This window comes from Ranitomeya variabilis, chromosome 7 (assembly GCF_051348905.1).
Source record: "Ranitomeya variabilis isolate aRanVar5 chromosome 7, aRanVar5.hap1, whole genome shotgun sequence".
In the NCBI taxonomy this organism is placed as follows: domain Eukaryota; kingdom Metazoa; phylum Chordata; class Amphibia; order Anura; family Dendrobatidae; genus Ranitomeya; species Ranitomeya variabilis.
Window position 1 is genome coordinate 232,413,125 of NC_135238.1, and position 19,208 is coordinate 232,432,332.

Genomic DNA, 19,208 nt, shown 5'->3' on the forward strand with positions numbered 1-19,208 from the left:
GTTTCAACCTGACCAGAACCGCGGCCAAGGCAACAAACCGATACCCAAGCATTGTCCTAATCCAAATAATAGGACATGTGCATGATAGCTGCTGGATATCAGAGTCCTGCCCAGCATTTGTGGGGGAAAAAGAGGAGCTGCACCACCATATCAGATGGTTTATACTTAATAAGTCATACACAGCTCCAGGATGAGAAATGGGGTAAAATGTATCTGTGTGGCTGCAGATCAATGTAGATTGGGAAACTTGCAAATTGAATAGGGATGTTTGTAGTGTGTAACTAAGGAAACACATAAATCTGCAGCAGGGCTGTATACAGCAGACAGACTGACAATTAGAAGTCATTGTTAACAAAACTTGCAGAAGTGGACGTAGTCTTTAATTTTTTTCGTCATCTATTCCAATAATACCAGAAATAATCAGGCCACCAGCGTTCGCGCTACCACACAACGCCTGTCAGTGGTGGATTTGCAACCGGCGTCCTCATTAAAATTGTTTGGGGCTTTTTACTTAGCAGTTTCTCTTTTTTAGATTTGGACCAGCAAGGTGCCGTCTCTGAAGATTCCCCTCCTGTAGACCCTATAGAGTCCCCGCTGTGGCTGAGGCCTGGTGACAACGAAGAGAAGCGTTTACCACCTTCTGAGATGCCACCGCTTTTACCAGTGGAACAACTCACCCTACATCCAGAAGAGCTGTTGCCCTCGCTCACTTCACCCCTGCATTTTGTCAACACGCACTTCAATGGGAAAGGTCAGCCCCCCCAGCAGGAAGGTGAGATCCATCCCCCGATTGAGGACGTTGGTGGTGGAGCCATCGCCACGCCGTCTTTAGCCAATGTGGACCCTTCAGCTCCTGTAGAGCCTGGGGGAGATGGGGAGGATTTTGAGCTTCTGGAACAGGGTGAGCTCGATCTAATGCGAAAGGAGCTGGAGGAGGCCGAGAAGCAATTAACGTCTTCTAAATCCCATCAGCAAGGGCCGGATTCTTAAGGCCGCGAGGAGGAGCGAAAGTTTGTCTAACTTTTTTGCAAATGGCGTCCTCTGCAGCATGGAAGTGGTATGACATGTGGGCATTGACCTAAAAAAGCACAGATTATCGCCAACCATCTCCCTTGAGAAGACTCTTATCTACTTACTGCCCCCACCCCATCCCGGCCTTTTCATTTATAGTGTTATTGCATTAACTTACTAGGCTTGCTAACCTCCGAAGCAGCTGACAACCTCACGAGTTGAGAAAAAACCGCTGAGATATTGTACGAGTGTTACCTCGGGTTTGCACTTATTTTTTTTTTGTAGCATCCCTCCCTCAAAGAAGAAAAAAAAAAAAAAAGAGCAGCCGCTGTGTGATCACCCAACCCAGTTCCATCTTCTCCTGTTACTGTTATATTTTTAAATGCTTTCCACTATTGATCCTGAGTTGCATATCTTATACTCCAGTCACAACCAAGGCTGCAATCATTGGTAAATTTGGAAACTATCAGCACAAGTCTTGGTGTACACTTTTACATCCCCTGCAGTGCAGAACACCGGACAGTCATCCAACTAGAAAGATCCACATTCTGAATGCAGCTTTGGATGTGAATAAGGTACGGACTCCAGATCAAGTAACCTGCAAACCTAGTCGATAGTGTATAAATGGAAATCGTAAAGGGGTTTAAGGTCCCCTTGTGTGAGAGCAATACGCTACCCCATGAGTGTAACGGAGGCTGCGGGCACAGGACTGAGCACCAGTTGTCTACGTCCATCTTACATCCGCTCATCTCACTCATATTCTCCTGTGAGGATTTAGGACAATGATTACAAGGTCATGGGAATGTAGGAGAACGACCCCTCAGGATTCGCCCTCCTGATAGATCTAGTCTCTTCAGAGGAAGCGATGATCCTATTGGCCACTCTGTGCTGATCGCATCTTGTAAAATCCAATGTTTAAGAATAGTTTTTAGCATTAATATTTATTACAATGTTTTAGAGATACGGATCTGATTATGATGAGTTCTTGCAGCACCTTCCAATATGGCTCCATGAATACCGAAGACGCCTCAATAATGTTTCTTTTAAATCAGCCACTTTCTGAACACACGTGCAAGACTTGTGATTATTTACATGTAAAAAGCCGACATCCACCTGTGACTAGCACAGTTCACCTACAGATATAACCTACATGTAAAGTGCAGTCACTATGTACATTACTGATCCTGAGTTACATCCTGTATTATACCCCAGAGCTGCACTCACTATTCTGCTGGTGCAGTCACTGTATACATACATTACTGATCCTGAGTTACAGCCTGCATTATACTCCAGAGCTGCACTCACTATTCTTCTGGTGCAGTCACTGTGTACATACATTACTGATCCTGAGTTACATCCTGTATTATACTCCAGAGCTGCACTCACTATTCTGCTAGTGAAGAATAGTGAGTGCAGCTCTGGGGTATAATACATGATGTAACTCAGGATCAGTAATGTTATGTATGTACACAGTGACTGCACCAGCAGAATAGTGAGTGCAGCTCTGGAGTATAATGCAGGATCAGTAATGTGATTTATTTACAAAGTCCTTTATATTCGTCATACATTATGTCTGTATATGAGCTGTAGACAGGGTCAGAGGTGGGTAAAGCCTTTTAAGATGTAGGTCACTCTTTAGGGGTTGATAAGCCAATGTTGGGGTGTAGGTTTCCTCTCCTCCCCGGTGTGAGTGTATGTGGTGTGTGAGCAGTCGCATCTCTGTACTGTGTACATGTCTGTAGCGGTGACCTAGCTGTATCAGTAAGTCTGTGTGTAGGTGTGCGGCTATGGAAAAGTACAATTTCTATGTGTGTACAGTGTATAATAATATGATTAACACCCTCCCCACATACCCCCCCCCCACACCAAAAAAAGTGAAATAAAGAGCAATGTATTTAGCTTCCGCTCCTCTCAGAAGCCGCTGCATTGTCGTGTGACTACAACATCCTTCCTCAGATCTTTCTTTCGCTCTCTCTGATCGTGTGTCCGTGTGCGCACGATAAACCCCAAACATGATCCAGTACCAGTGTAATGATATCACAGGTGCCATGCTGGTCATTAAAAATCCTTTCCATTCATGAGACTGGAGGGATATTTTATTTTCTTAGCTGCTCATCGCCTAGGTTATTGGCCACTTCTGCAGTCTATCAGCAGTGGTTGGTTTCCTAGGCAAGAAAGACCCTAATTACAAGCTTTTTGTAAGTGCTGCTCTGCATCTGGTTGAGCTCTGCATCCGACCACCTTATACTGCAGCGGCAAAGCTGCTCCTGCTTACAGCATCGGAAAGTGCACCGCCCCGGCCGCCGGCTCTACCTGTCAATCATCAGGAGCACAGTGCTTTCCTGCAAGACGGAAGCCGACAGGCAGAGGAAGATTGATGATCACGTTTAATTCTGTCCGCTGATTGGCTGCAGAGGACATGAGACATAACCCCTGGAAATAGCTGCACTGACGTTGCAGAGGTGGCGCTAGTCTAGTACGTATGTACTTCTTATTTGCACCCACATAAAATGTAAAAATAAATAAGAAGTGGTGGACAATCCCTTTAAGCCTGTAGCTTCAAGCATGAAGCAGAAGTGTCACACTCTACAGTTAAAGGGGTATTCCAGTTACACATAAAAATGATCATTTGTAAAGTGAAAAGTTGAACAATTTCCAAGCAATGATTTTCTTATCAGCTCCTCATGGGTGTTAAGATCTCTGCTTGCTGTGAATCCTCCTGGAGGATTCTGTCCCAGCCATGTGATGTGACAATATACTAGGGACGTGACAGCAGGCGGCACAATAAATTTTATTTATTGGGGACATGCCTGATCTTATCACGATAGTGAGCGTGCTCGCTGAGTCGTGCTTCCGTTACTCTCACGCCTTGGTTAGTGTACTGCGTGGAGAACATTCAGATTAGCGGGAGCATTTTCTGGACTGGTGATTTCATCATTGCGCGTATGTCATCTGCCCCATCCTGATAAGGTAGTGACAGGGCGTGGACTGACGTCAGCAAATCCTTCCATGGAGCGGAGAGTCCAGCACGGCTGTGCTCATCAGCACCTGTACATGGGGGCAGATATATAATGCAGCTACTTTTTTGTCACTTGTTTAGGGAAAAAGAGGTTGAGTAAAGCCGGGATCAGAGACAACTCAGATCCCAGATGTTACTCCATGATTTTTTTTATTTTTTTTTTAACCCATAGTTAGCTGGCTCAGTTTGTGGTAAAAAAAATAAATAAATTACCATTTCCTGATCCAGCGTTGTTTCTCCCGTGGCGCCATGATCAATATTATTTGGGTGAAATGGTGACGACACTGCAAGCAATCACTGAGATTAGCAGCTTATGCCATCTACATCGGCAGAGCTTCTCGGTGATTGGCAGCAGCGCTGTCCACGTGACGTTAGTACAGTGTGTGTAGCGTACTGTACATGGATATTTGTACCTCCTAAATTATTTTCTGAAAAAAAAGGCATGGGATCCGCCTACATTTTATTAGCCAGCAGAGGGAAAGCCGACGACTGGGGGCTGATGTTTGCCTGGAAAAGGGGTTATACCTATGGAGCTTCCCAGGCTATTAATACCAGCTCACAGCTGTATACTTAGCTTTTACTGGTTACTAAAATGGGGGACCCCCCCAAAAATGACTTAGGGTCCCATATATTTAATCCCTTTACCCCCCCAAGGGTGGTTTGCACGTTATGGACCGGGCCAATTTTTACAATTCTGACCACTGTCCCTTTATGAGGTTATAACTCTGGAACACTTCAACGGATCCCAGTGATTCTGACTTTCTTTTCTCGTGACATATTGTACTTCATGATAGTGGTAAAATTTCTTTGATATTACCTGCGTTTATTTGTGAAAAAAATGGAAATTTGGCGAAAATTTTGAAAATTTCGCAATTTTCCAACTTTGAATTTTTATGCAATTAACCCCTTCCTGACATCAGACGTACTATCCCGTCGAGGTGGGGTGGGCCCGTATGACCACCGACGGGATAGTACGTCATACGCGATCGGCCGCGCTCACGGGGGGATCGCGGCCGGGTGTCAGCTGCATATCGCAGCTGACATCCGGCACTATGTGCCAGGAGCGGTCACGGACCGCCCCCGGCACATTAACCCCTGGCACACCGCGATCAAACATGATCGCGGTGTACCGGCGGTATAGGGAAGCATCGTGCAGGGAGTGGGCTCCCTGCGGGCTTCCCTGAGACCCCCGGAGCAACGCGATGTGATCGCGTTGCTCCGAGGGTCTCCTACCTCCCTCCTCGCCGCAGGTCCCGGATCCAAGATGGCCGCGGCATCCGGGTCCTGCAGGGAGGGAGGTGGCTTACCGAGTGCCTGCTCAGAGCAGACACTTGGCAAGCCTGCAGCCCTGCACAGCAGATCGTCGATCTGACAGAGTGCTGTGCACACTGTCAGATCAATGATCTGTAATGTCCCCCCCCTGGGACAAAGTAAAAAAGTTTAAAAAAAATTCCCCACATGTGTGTAAAAAAAAAAATAAAAAAAATATCCTAAATAAAGAAAAAAAAAATATTCCCATAAATACATTTCTTTAGCTAAATAAAATAAAAAAAACAATAAAAGTACACACATTTAGTATCGCTGCGTCCGTAACGACCCAACCTATAATACTACCCCACTAGTTAACCCCTTCAGTAAACACCGTAAGAAAAAAAAAAAAAAAGGCAAAAAACAACGCTTTATTATCATGCCGCCGAACAAAAAGTGGAATAACACGTGATCAAAAAGACGCATATAAATAACCATGGTACCGCTGAAAACGTCATCTTGTCCCGCAAAAAACGAGCCGCAATACAGCATCATCAGCAAAAAAATAAAAAAAGTTATAGTCCTGAGAATAAAGCGATACCAAAATAATTATTTTTTCTATAAAATAGTTTTTATCGTATAAAAGCGCCAAAACATAAAAAAAATGATATAAATGAGATATCGCTGTAATCGTACTGACTTGACGAATAAAACTGCTTTATCAATTTTACCAAACGCGGAACGGTATAAATGCCTCCCCCAAAAGAAATTCATGAATAGCTGGTTTTTGATCACTCTGCCTCACAAAAATCGGAATAAAAAGCGATCAAAAAATGCCACGTGTCCAAAAATGTTACCAATAAAAACGTCAACTCGTCCCGCAAAAAACAAGATCTCACATGACTCTGTGGACTCAAATATGGAAAAATTACAGCTCTCAAAATGTGGTAACGCAAAAAATATTTTTTGCAATGAAAAGCGTCTTTCAGTGTGTGACAGCTGCCAATCATAAAAATCCGCTAAATAACCCGCTATAAAAGTAAATCAAACCCCCCTTCATCACCCCCTTAGTTTGGGAAAAATAAAAAAATGTATTTATTTCCATTTTCCCATTAGGGTTAGGGTTAGGGCTAGAGTTAGGACTAGGGTTAGGGCTAGGGTTAGGGTTGGGGCTAGGGTTAGGGTTAGGGCTAGGGCAAGGGTTAGGGCTAGGGTTGGGGCTAGGGTTAGGGCTAGGGCTAGAGTTGGGGCTAGGGTTAGGGCTAGGGTTAGGGCTAGAGTTGGGGCTAGGGTTAGGGCTAGTGTTACGGCTAGGGCTAGGGTTATTGCTAGGGTTGGGGCTACAGTTAGGGTTGGGGCTAAAGATAGGGTTAGGGTTTGGATTACATTTACGGTTGGGAATAGGGTTGGGTGTGTCTGGGTTAGAGGTGTGGTTAGGGTTACTGTTGGGATTAGGGTTAGGGGTGTGTTTGGATTAGGGTTTCAGTTATAATTGGGGGCTTCCACTGTTTAGGCACATCAGGGGCTCTCCAAACGGGACATGGCATCCGATCTGAATTCCAGCCAAATCTGTGTTGAAAAAGGAAAACAGTGCTCCTTCCCTTCAGAGCTCTCTCGTGTGCCCAAACAGGGGTTTACCCCAACATATGGGGTATCAGCGTACTCAGGACAAATTGGACATCATCTTTTGGGGTCCAATTTCTCCTGCTACCCTTGGGAAAATACAAAACTGGGGGCCAAAAAATAAGTTTTGTGGGAAAAAAAAGATTTTTTATTTTCACGGCTCTGCGTTGTAAACTGCAGTGAAACACTTGGGGGTTCAAAGTTCTCACAACACATCTAGATAAGTTCCTTGGGGGGTCTAGTTTCCGATATGAGGTCACTTGTGGGGGGTTTGTACTGTTTGGGTACATCAGGGGTCTGCAAATGCAACGTGACGCCTGCAGACCAATCCATTTAAGTCTGCATTCCAAATGGCGCTCCTTCCCTTCCGAGCTCTGTCATGCGCCCAAACAGTGGTTCCCCCCCACATATGGGGTATCAGCGTACTCAGGACAAATTGGACAACAACTTTTGGGGTCCAATTTATCCTGATACCCTTGTGAAAATACAAAACTGGGGGCTAAAAAATCATTTTTGTGAAAAAAAAAAGAATTTTTATTTTCACGGCTCTGTGTTATAAACTGTAGTGAAACACTTGGGGGTTCAATGTTCTCACAACACATCTAGATAAGTTCCTTGGGGGGTCTAGTTTCCAATATGGGGTCACTTGTGGGGGGTTTGTACTGTTTGGGTACATCAGGGGCTCTGCAAATGCAACGTGACGCCTGCAGACCAATCCATTTAAGTCTGCATTCCAAATGGCGCTCCTTCCCTTCCGAGCTCTGTCATGCGCCCAAACAGTGGTTCCCCCCCACATATGGAGTATCATCGTACTCAGGACAAATTGGACAACAACTTTTGGGGTCCAATTTATCCTAATACCCTTGTGAAAATACAAAACTGGGGGCTAAAAAATCATTTTTGTGAAAAAAAAAAAGAATTTTTATTTTCATGGCTCTGCGTTATAAACTGTAGTGAAACACTTGGGGGTTCAAAGCTCTCACAACACATCTAGATAAGTTCCTTGGGGGGTCTAGTTTCCAATATGGGGTCACTTGTGGTGGGTTTGTACTGTTTGGGTACATCAGGGGCTCTGCAAATGCAACGTGACGCCTGCAGACCAATCCATTTAAGTCTGCATTCCAAATGGCGCTCCTTCCCTTCCGAGCTCTGTCATGCGCCCAAACAGTGGTTCCCCCCCACATATGGGGTATCAGCATACTCAGGACAAATTGGACAACAATGTTTGGGGTCCAATTTATCCTGATACCCTTGTGAAAATACAAAACTGGGGGCTAAAAAATCATTTTTGTGAAAAAAAAAAGGAATTTTTATTTTCACGACTCTGCGTTATAAACTGTAGTGAAACACTTGGGGGTTCAAAGCTCTCAAAACACATCTAGATAAGTTTCTTAGGGGGTCTACTTTCCAAAATGGTGTCACTTGTGGGGTTTTTTAATGTTTAGGCACATCAGGGGCTCTCCAAACGCAACATGGCATCCCATCTTAATTCCAGTCAATTTTGCATTGAAAAGTAAAATAGCGCTCCTTCCCTTCCGAGCTCTGCTATGCGCCCAAACAGTGGTTTACCCCCACATATGGGGTATCGTCGTACTCAGGACAAATTGCACAACAACTTTTGTGGTCTAATTTCTTCTCTTACCCTTGGGGAAATAAAAAAATGGGGGCGAAAAGATCATTTTTGTGAAAAAATATGATTTTTTATTTTTACGGCTCTGCATTATAAACTTCTGTGAAGCACTTGTTGGGTCAAAGTGCTCACCACACATCTAGATAAGTTCCTTAAGGGGTCTACTTTCCAAAATGGTGTCACTTGTGGGGGGTTTCAATGTTTAGGCACATCAGGGGCTCTCCAAACGCAACATGGCGTCCCATCTCAATTCCAGTCAATTTTGCATTGAAAAGTCAAATGGCGCTCCTTCCCTTCCGAGCTCTGCCATGCACCCAAACAATGGTTTACACCCACATATGGGGTATCAGCGTACTCAGGACAAATTGCACAACAATTTTTGTGGTCCAATTTCTTCTCTTACCCTTGGGAAAATAAAAAATTGGGGGCGAAAAGATCATTTTTGTGAAAAAATATGATTTTTTACTTTTACGGCTCTGCATTATAAACTTCTGTGAAGCACTTGTTGGGTCAAAGTGCTCAACACACATCTAGATAAGTTCCTTAAGGGGTCTACTTTCCAAAATGGTGTCACTTGTGGGGGGTTTCAATGTTTAGGCACATCAGGGGCTCTCCAAATGCAACATGGCGTCCCATCTCAATTCCAGTCAATTTTGCATTGAAAAGTCAAATGGCGCTCCTTCCCTTCCGAGCTCTGCCCTGCACCCAAACAATGGTTTACACCCACATATGGGGTATCAGCGTACTCAGGACAAATTGCACAACAATTTTTGGGGTCCAATTTCTTCTCTTACCCTTGGAAAAATAAAAAATTGGGGGCGAAAAGATCATTTTTGTGAAAAAATATGATTTTTTATTTTTACGGCTCTGCATTATAAACTTTTGTGAAGCACTTGTTGGGTCACAGTGCTCACCACACATCTAGATAAGATCCTTAGGGGGTCTACTTTCCAAAATGGTGTCACTTGTGGGGGGATTTCAATGTTTAGGCACATCAGGGGCTCTCCAAATGCAACATGGCGTCCCATCTTAATTCCTGTCAATTTTGCATTGAAAAGTCAAATGGCGCTCCTTTCCTTCCGAGCTCTGCCATGCGCCCAAACAGTGGTTTACCCCCACATATGGGGTATCAGCGTACTCAGGACAAATTGTACAACAAATTTTGGGGTCTATTTTCTCCTGTTACCCTTGGTAAAATAAAACAAATTGGAGCTGAAATAAATTTTGTGTGAAAAAAAGTTAAATGTTCATTTTTATTTAAACATTCCAAAAATTCCTGTGAAACACCTAAAGGGTTAATAAACTTCTTGAAAGTGGTTTTGAGTACCTTGAGGGGTGCAGTTTTTAGAATGGTGTCACACTTGGGTATTTTCTATCATATAGACCCCTCAAAATGACTTCAAATGAAATGTGGTCCCTAAAAAAAAATGGTGTTGTAAAAATGAGAAATTGCTGGTCAACTTTTAACCCTTATAACTCCGTCACAAAAAAAAATTTTGGTTCCAAAATTGTGCTGATGTAAAGTAGACATGTGGGAAATGTTACTTCTTAAGTATTTTGTGTGACATATGTCTGTGATTTAAGGGCATAAAAATTTAAAGTTGGAAAATTGCGAAATTTTCAAAATTTTCGCCAAATATTCGTTTTTTTCACAAATAAACGCAAGTTATATCGAAGAAATTTTACCACTATCATGAAGTACAATATGTCACGAGAAAACAATGTCAGAATCGCCAAGATCCGTTGAAGCATTCCAGAGTTATAACCTCATAAAGGGACAGTGGTCAGAATTGTAAAAATTGGCCTGGTCATTAACGTGCAAACCACCCTTGGGGGTGAAGGGGTTAAATCACAGAGATATGTCACACAAAATACTTAATAAGTAACATTTCCCATATGTCTACTTTACATCAGCACAATTTTGGAACCAAATTTTTTTTGTTAGGGAGTTATAAGGGTTAAAAGTTGACCAGCAATTTCTCATTTTTACAACACCATTTTTTTTTAGGGACCACATCTCATTTGAAGATATTTTGAAGGGTCTATATGACAGAAAATACCCAAGTGTGACACCATTCTAAAAACTGCACCCCTCAAGGTGCTCAAAACCACATTCAAGAAGTTTATTAACCCTTCAGGTGTTTCACAGGAATTTTTGGAATGTTTAAATAAAAATGAACATTTAACTTTTTTTCACAAAAAATTTACTTCAGCTCCAATTTGTTTTATTTTACCAAGGGTAACAGGAGAAAATGGACCCCAAACGTTGTTGAACAATTTGGCCTGAGTACGCCGATACCCCATATTTGGGGGTAAACCACTGTTTGGGCGCATGGGAGAGCCCGGAAGGGAAGGAGCGCCATTTGACTTTTCAATGCAAAATTGACTGGAATTGAGATGGGACGCCATGTTGCGTTTGGAGAGCCACTGATGTGCCTAAACATTGAAACCCCGCACAAGTGACACCATTTTGGAAAGTAGACCCCCTAAGGAACTTATCTAGAGGTGTGGTGAGCACTTTGACCCACCAAGTGCTTCACAGAAGTTTATAATGCAGAACCGTAAAAAAAAAATCATATTTTTTCACAAAAATGATCTTTTCGCCCCCAATTTTTTATTTTTCCAAGGGTAAGAGAAGAAATTGGACCCCAAAAGTTGTTGTACAATTTGTCCTGAGTACGCTGATACCCCATGTGTGGGGGTAAACCACTGTTTGGGCGCATGGGAGAGCTCGGAAGGGAAGGAGCGCCGTTTGACTTTTTAATGCAAAATTTACAGGAATTGAGATGGGACGCCATGTTGCGTTTGGAGGCACTGATGTGCCTAAACATTGAAACCCCCCACAAGTGACACCATTTTGGAAAGTAGACCCCCTAAGGAACTTATCTAGATGTGTGGTGAGCACTTTGACCCAACAAGGGCTTCACAGAAGTTTATAATGCAGAGCCGTAAAAATAAAACAAACATTTTTTCCCACAAAAATTATTTTTTAGCCCCCAGTTTTGTATTTTTCCGAGGGTAACAGGATAAATTGGACCCCCAAAGTTGTCCAATTTGTCCTGAGTTCGCTGATACCCCATATGTGGGGGGGAACCACTGTTTGGGCGCATGGGAGGGCTCGGAAGGGAAGGAGCGCCATTTGGAATGCAGACTTAGATGGAATGGTCTGCAGGCGTCACATTGCGTTTGCAGAGCCCCTAATGTACCTAAACAGTAGAAACCCCCCTCAAGTGACCCCATATTGGAAACTAGACCCCCTAAGGAACTCATCTAGATGTGTTGTGAGAGCTTTGAACCCCCAAGTGTTTCACTACAGTTTATAACGCAGAGCCGTGCAAATAAAAAAGAAAAAAAAATTTCCACAAAAATTTTTTTTTAGCCCCCAGTTTTGTATTTTTCCAAGGGTAACAGGAGAAATTGGACCCTAAATATTGTTGTCCAATTTGTCCTGAGTACGCTGATACCCCATATGTTGGGGTAAACCCCTGTGTGGGCACACGGGAGAGCTCGGAAGGGAAGGAGCACTGTTTTACTTTTTCAACGCAGAATTGGCTGGAATTGAGATCGGACGCCATGTCGCGTTTGGAGAGCCCGTGATGTGCCTAAACATTGAAACCCCCCAATTATAACTGAAACCCTAATCCAAACACACCCCTAATCCTAATTCCAACGGTAACCCTAACCACACCCCTAACCCTGACACACCCCTAATCCCATCCCTATTCCCAACCGTAAATGTAATCCAAACCCTAACTTAAGCCCCAATCCTAACTTTAGCCCCAACCCTAACTGTAGCCTTAACCCTAGCCCTAACCCTAGCCCTAATGGGAAAATGGAAATAAATACGTTTTTTTAATTTTTCCCTAACTAGGGGGGTGATGAAGGGGGGTTTGATTTAATTTTATAGTGGGTTTTTTAGCTGATTTTTATGATTGGCAGCCGTCACACACTGAAAGACGCTTTTTATTGCAAAAAATATTTTTTGCGTTACCACATTTTGAGAGCTATAATTTTTCCATATTTTGTTCCACAGAGTCATGTGAGGTCTTGTTTTTTGCGGGACGAGTTGACGTTTATATTGGTAACATTTTCAGCACGTGACATTTTTTTATCGCTTTTTATTTTGATTTTTGTGAGGCAGAATGACCAAAAACCAGCTATTCATGAATTTCTTTTTGGGGAGGCGTTTATACCGTTCCGCGTTTGGTAAAATTGATAAAGCAGTTTTATTCTTCGGGTCAGTACGATTACAGCGATATCTCATTTATATCATTTTTTTATGTTTTGGCGCTTTTATACGATAAAAACTGTTTTATAGAAAAAATAATTATTTTGGCATCGCTTTATTCTGAGGACTATAACTTTTTTATTTTTTTGCTGATGATGCTGTATGGTGGCTCTTTTTTTGCGGGACAAAATGGCGCTTTCAGCGGTACCATGGTTATTTATATCTGTCTTTTTGATCGCGTTTTATTCCACTTTTTATTCGGCGGTATGATAATAAAGCGTTGTTTTTTGCCTCGTTTTTTTTTTTTTTTCCTTACGGTGTTTACTGAAGGGGTTAACTAGTAGGACAGTTTTATAGGTTGGGTCGTTACGGACGCGGCGATACTAAATATGTGTACTTTTATTGTTTGTTTTCTTTTATTTAGATAAAGAAATGTATTTATGGGAATAATATATATATTTTTTTTCTTTATTTAGGATTTTTTTTTTTTTATTATTTTTTTACACATGTGGACATTTTTTTTTTTACATTTTTACTTTGTCCCAGGGGGGGACATCACAGATCGGTGATCTGACAGTTTGCACAGCACTCTGTCAGATCACCGATCTGACGTAGAGCACTGCAGGCTTACCAGCGCTTGCTCTGAGCAGGCACTCGGTAAGCCACCTCCCTCCCTGCAGGACCCGGATGCCGCGGCCATCTTGGATCTGGGACCTGCAGCGAGGAAGGAGGTAGGAGACCCTCGGAGCAAAGCGATCACATCGCGTTGCTGCGGGGGTCTCAGGGAAGCCCGCAGGGAGCCCCATCCCTGCGCGATGCTTCCCTATACCGCCGGCACACCGCGATCACGTTTGATCGCGGTGTGCCGGGGGTTAATGTGCCGGGGGCGGTCCGTGACGGCTCCTGGCACATAGCGCCGGATGTCAGCTGCGATAACGTCACGCTGGACGTACTATTCCGTCCTTGGGAAGTAGGGCCCACCCCACATGGAGGGAATAGTACGTCCAATTACAGAAAGGGGTTAATAACTAGCAAAGGCTAAGCAGACAGCTGTGGGCTGATATTAATAGCCTGGGAAGGGGCCATGGGTATTGCCCCCTACCAGACTAAAAACATCAGCTCTCAGCCTCCCCAGAAATGGAGCATCCATAAGAATAAAGTCCTTTAACTGGAAGATGAAATAGACTTCTTTTAATGAATCTAAATAAAACCATACGCCAACACCCTTTCCGCTGAAAGTAATATCCCCTGTAAAAGAATTAAAATAATAAACAACCCTATTCCTCACCTGTCCGACGAGAAGTATCCATTTGTCCCACAACGCATCTATCTCTGCTACATTTAGATGGCAGGCTGCATTGTTGCATGATGTGACTATACAGCCTGCCATCCAGCAGAGACACAGCTGTGAATGCTTGGTCAGCGCCTCACCGTGAACGCCATTCATCTCACTGACGGCACCGCAAGCGTGAGAACTTTCACAGCCAATTACCTCGGTTCAACTCACTGACGCCAGCGCGAGCGACTTTAGAACTCTTCCCACAGCGCTCGCGCTGACGTCAGTGAGTTGAACTGAGTTAATTGGATGTGAATTCCCAGGACCTTTCCGACGGCACTGCGAGCGTGAGAACTTCAGTGAGGTGAAAGGAGTTCACCACGAGACACAAAGCTGAGCAGGCACTCACAGCTCAGTGTCTCTGCTGGATGGCAGGCTGTATAGTCGCATCATGCAACAATGCAGCCTGAAGTTCAAGGTGCCAAGACATATACAGTGGTACACACAAAAAACACACTGGTCTATGAAATGCCTTAGGGACCTTCAGTCCTTTTCGAATGGCAGATTAACAGTCCTTGGTATCCTGTGGTAGCAATACCTTACTATAACTGTACACCCCCTAAACTTATGGCAGGAAGGGGATTTTATACCTTTGCATATAGATAGGTATATTGCAGGGTTGTTTGCATGGTAAGCCATTTTTCTTTTGCAACACCTGCAATATACCTATCAATATGCAAGCGTATAAAACGAATGCATGGATATGAGTTGGACATAGAGAAACGGTTTATTTATCCCAGTTCATATAACCTGCATTATTGTAGTGTTTGCGGTTTCGTAACTGGAATTTACACATGATCTGGTTGATTATTCTCACCCGCTTCTGAAAGTGGAGCTGTGCACAGTTAGAGTAAGGTATTGCTACCATATGATACCAACACCTGTTAATCTGCCATTCGAAAAGAGGACTTAGGGTCCCTAGGGTCTTTCATAAACAAGTGTGTTTTTTGTGTGTACCACTGTATTTGTCTTGGCACCTTGCACTTTAGGTTATATATGTATTTTATTATTATACTTATTAAAAGTTATGTTTTACTCCAAAACGCTGATTTTAATTAAGACTAGTTGGTCATAACCATCTGCTATATTCCAACAATGCAGCCTGCCATATAGATGTAGCAGAGCTAGACACATCGCGAGACAAATAGATTATTATCTTCTCGGCAGACAGGTGAGGAATATGGTTGTTTATTATTCTGTTACAGGGGACATTGGCTTCAGTGGACTGGGAATTGATGCGAGTATAGCCGGTTTGGTTTAATTTAGATTGCTTAAAGAGAATCTGTCACCCCAAAATCTATCAATAAAAAAGAGTATTAACCTGATCGCTAAACGGCGTAGTGAGAAGAAAAATTTGAAAAGCCAGAATTACATTTTTTTGGGTCGCCATGACATTGCATTAAAATGTAATAACGGGCGATCAAAAGAACGTATCTGCACCAAAGTGGTATCATTAAAAACGTCGGCTCACAAAACATAAGCCCTCACCTGACCCGAGATCCCGATAAATGGAGACGCTACGGGTATTGGAAAATTGCGTAATTTTTCTTTCTTTTTTTTTAGCAAAGTTTGGAATTTTTTTTTACCACTTGGATAAGACGTAACCTAGTCATGTTTGGTGTCTATGAACTCGTAATGACCTGAAGAATCAAAATGGCAGGTCAGTTTTAGCATTTAGTGAACCTAGCAAAAAAGCCAAACAAAAAACAAGTGTGGGATTGCACTTTTTTTGCAATTTCACCGCACTTGGAATTTTTTTCCTGTTTTCTAGTGCACGACATGCTAAAACCAATGATGTCTTTCAAAAGTACAACTTGTCCCGCAAAAAACAAGCCCTCCCATGGCCATATTGACAGAAAAATAAAAAAGTTATGGCTCTGGGAAGGAGGGGAGCGAAAAACGAGAACGCAAAAATGGAAAAGGGCAAGGTCTTGAAGGGGTTAATTCCTTAGTGTCTCAATTCTTTATACTGAATCCATTGTGGATTTCAGCCTTTGCAACGCAGTAAATCCGCAGCATTTCAGTAGTAAAAGCTGTGAGATTTATGGAGATCTGTTGGCAGAAGAGAAGCAGCGTCTTTTACCTTGTTTTTTATCAGGATACATTTGTTTCTTGTGCATGGTGATAAAGTTTAGTGGGGAAATAATCTGATTCTACTTCATCAGGTTTTGGCACAAAAAAAATGCAGCAAACCTGATACCTGCCTTTCTTTCTGCATTTTTTCACTACCCATTACTTTCAATGGGTAAAAACCACTGACATGCTCTATTCTGCAAAACCCAAGGAATTGCACACAAAAAAAAAAATCTGAGATTTCTGAAATCTCATAGCTATAGCTGGTACTGTAAAACGCAGCTAAAATTTGTATAAAAAAAAGCAGGTGGAAAAAAACGCACCAAATATGCATACATGTGAACATAGCCATAGGTGCAGATTTTGCTGATGGGATTTTCTGCAGCGGATAGGTAGATGTGACCGTACAGGAACCTCAGGGGTTGACATCCTGACTTCTGAATTGACCTACTTTTGCTGCAGAGTAGGATTGGTTGTCGCCCAGCTTTTCTGTACATATCGGAGGAGCGATCCGTATCTAATCCATTAGGATCCAGTTCGATATCTGGCTTGTACCAAGACAGGACGGAGATCGATGCCGGCTGCTTGTTACTGAGGGGCCATTACTGGTCACTTATAGGATGTGTCAATATCTGTCGGCTACAATGAAGCGGCAGAACCTCTGGCTCCAGATCCGGCTGCTTGTATCCCCTCCGACTATGAAGCATTCCACTATATTATCAGCAGATTTACCATCTATCATTCACAACCCCAAAACTCACAGCGAGCCTCCAGAAAATCCTCAAGGGCCTGACTCGTCATTCGTGGGGATCATTTTTAAATCCCTTTTCTTTTTTCTTTTTTTATTTCCTTGTATTCTTTGTCATTTTTAGAAACAAATTCTTCAAAATGTTTTTATCTTTTTCCTTTTTTGGTGTTTTTTTTTTTTTTTTTTTTTAGGACAAAAAGTCGTAGGATCTGTTAAAATGTTGCACACAACTGTTCACGTTTGCATCAAAATTTCTGGCCTATAGCAAGTTGTTCCAGGGGTGACTGGAGTACATTTCTGCAACAACAAAAAAAAAAAAATATTTTTTTTTTAAATTGCAAGTAATGAATGAGAAATAAATATAAATAATTAAAACCACCTCCACAATGACGAACAGAGAAAAAAGGACAAATAAGTAGGAAATAGACTTCAAAACTGGTGCAACTTAATAGAAGAATTTAGTGCAAAACGAAACAGCTTAGAACAAGAAAAATAACCACAAATGCAATAAATGAAGCCATTCAGTGCACACAAAGGATGAAATGTGCGGATTACCCCCATATCATTTCTGCAGTAATATCTGCAGTGGTGTTTGGCGCAGGTTCACACAGGAACGTATCCTAAAAGTTCTGCAACTTTCATCCTTTCATTTTTTGCTTTTGCAGTTTCCCTTTTTCCTCCAGGCATTACCGTAATTTACCATAATTTTAGATTTGTATTGACCAGACTTTTACGGATGTGGCGATACCGAATATATCTACTTTTTTCAATTTTTCTTATGTATTTTTGGTCTGGGAAAAAGGAAAGGATGGGCGGTGATTTCAAATATTATTTATTTTTTTTGCTACTTTTTGCATATTTATTTTAGTTCCCCTGGGGGAGTGGGACCTGTGAATCCTTGATTATTTGCAGCACGTTCTGAAATATTTTAGCATTGCAGTATATGGCGAAAGGAATGATCCCCAATAAACCCAGTCAAGATGGCGGCGTCAGGGTCCCTCAGTAGGATGTGTTCCCTCTGATGTGATGTGGCCAAAATGGTGCAGATGAGATTTTCCACATTCAGATTGATTATTAATGACCTCATAATTCAGTATTTCATCCATAAAACTGTGTAACCATTAACCCCTTCTTGTAAAGCAACAGCAATGAGCACAATGGCCGGGATTAAACAGAACTACAATCTTGACTGATTAACCCCCTTAGATGCTGTGGCCAAAAGCAACTGTAGCATCTACCGTAAGTGGTTCCACTGGAGACTCCAAAAAAAAAGATACATGAAAGAGTCCTTAGACGTGGATTTTAGCTTCCAGACTAAAATCCGTCAAGAAGTGACAGCTCAGTGATCTCTCCATTGTGAATTGAAAGCAAAGAGTTGAAAACAAAAATTCCATAGAAATCACCAGGGGTTGGATTTCAGTCGGAATTTACACTGATTTCAAATTATACAGCTGGCACTCTGCTTTATTAGCCAGGATCAGAGATAACGCTGATCCCAACGGCTTAAATGCTGACTGCAGCATCTAATGGGTTAAACGGGAAAGGGGCTTCCATTACCATCCCATGGACCTATGGGTCCTGCAGGCTCACAGATTTATGATAAAAGAAATGCTACAATCCAGAAGTAGTGCAATGGAACAGAGTCTCCATGGTCGGCGCTCGCTGCAGACAATGACCGGCCTTGCAAGAACACAATGGTCACCGCTGCAGTCCATCCCTGTGCTGGGATGGACATTCCCTTTAAACTAAAATATTTCCATTTACTGAGTGCAAGATGAGATTTTGAACAATGGGAGAATTTGGTACATAATTATTATTTATTTATATAGCACCATTAATTCCATGGTGCTGTACATGAGAAGGGGTTACATACAGGGTTATAGATACCGTTTATCGTTTACAGTAAACAAATTTACGACACACTGGTACAGAGGGGAGAGGACCCTGTCCTTGCGGACTTATATTCTATGGGATAGTGGGGAAGAGACAGAAGGTCAGGGGTGAGGCAGCTCTGGTGATGGTGAGGCGGCAGCTCTGGTGATGGTGAGGCGGCAGCTCGGGTGGTGGTGAGGCGGCAGCTCTGGTGATGGTGAGGCGGCAGCTCTGGTGATGGTGAGGCGGCAGCTCGGGTGGTGGTGAGGCGGCAGCTCTGGTGATGGTGAGGCGGCAGCTCTGGTGATGGTGAGGCGGCAGCTCGGTGGTGGTGAGGCGGCAGCTCTGGTGGTGGTGAGGCGGCAGCTCTGGTGATGGTGAGGCGGCAGCTCGGGTGGTGGTGAGGCGGCAGCTCTGGTG

General features: G+C 42.9%; 1 protein-coding gene across 10 annotated transcripts in view; it reads left to right on the forward strand.

Annotated features, from left to right (window-relative positions):
* RETREG2 (reticulophagy regulator family member 2) overlaps nucleotides 1–1,408 on the forward strand; it is a 40,712-nt gene extending 39,304 nt beyond the window's left edge. For all 10 annotated transcript variants that reach the window (XM_077273159.1, XM_077273158.1, XM_077273155.1 and 7 more), the window contains one exon: nucleotides 533–1,408. In XM_077273159.1, coding sequence (XP_077129274.1) covers nucleotides 533–990 — 458 coding nt within the window. In that variant the 3' untranslated portion in view covers nucleotides 991–1,408. The remainder of the gene's footprint in view (nucleotides 1–532) is intronic.
* Nucleotides 1,409–19,208: the final 17,800 nt, after the last annotated feature.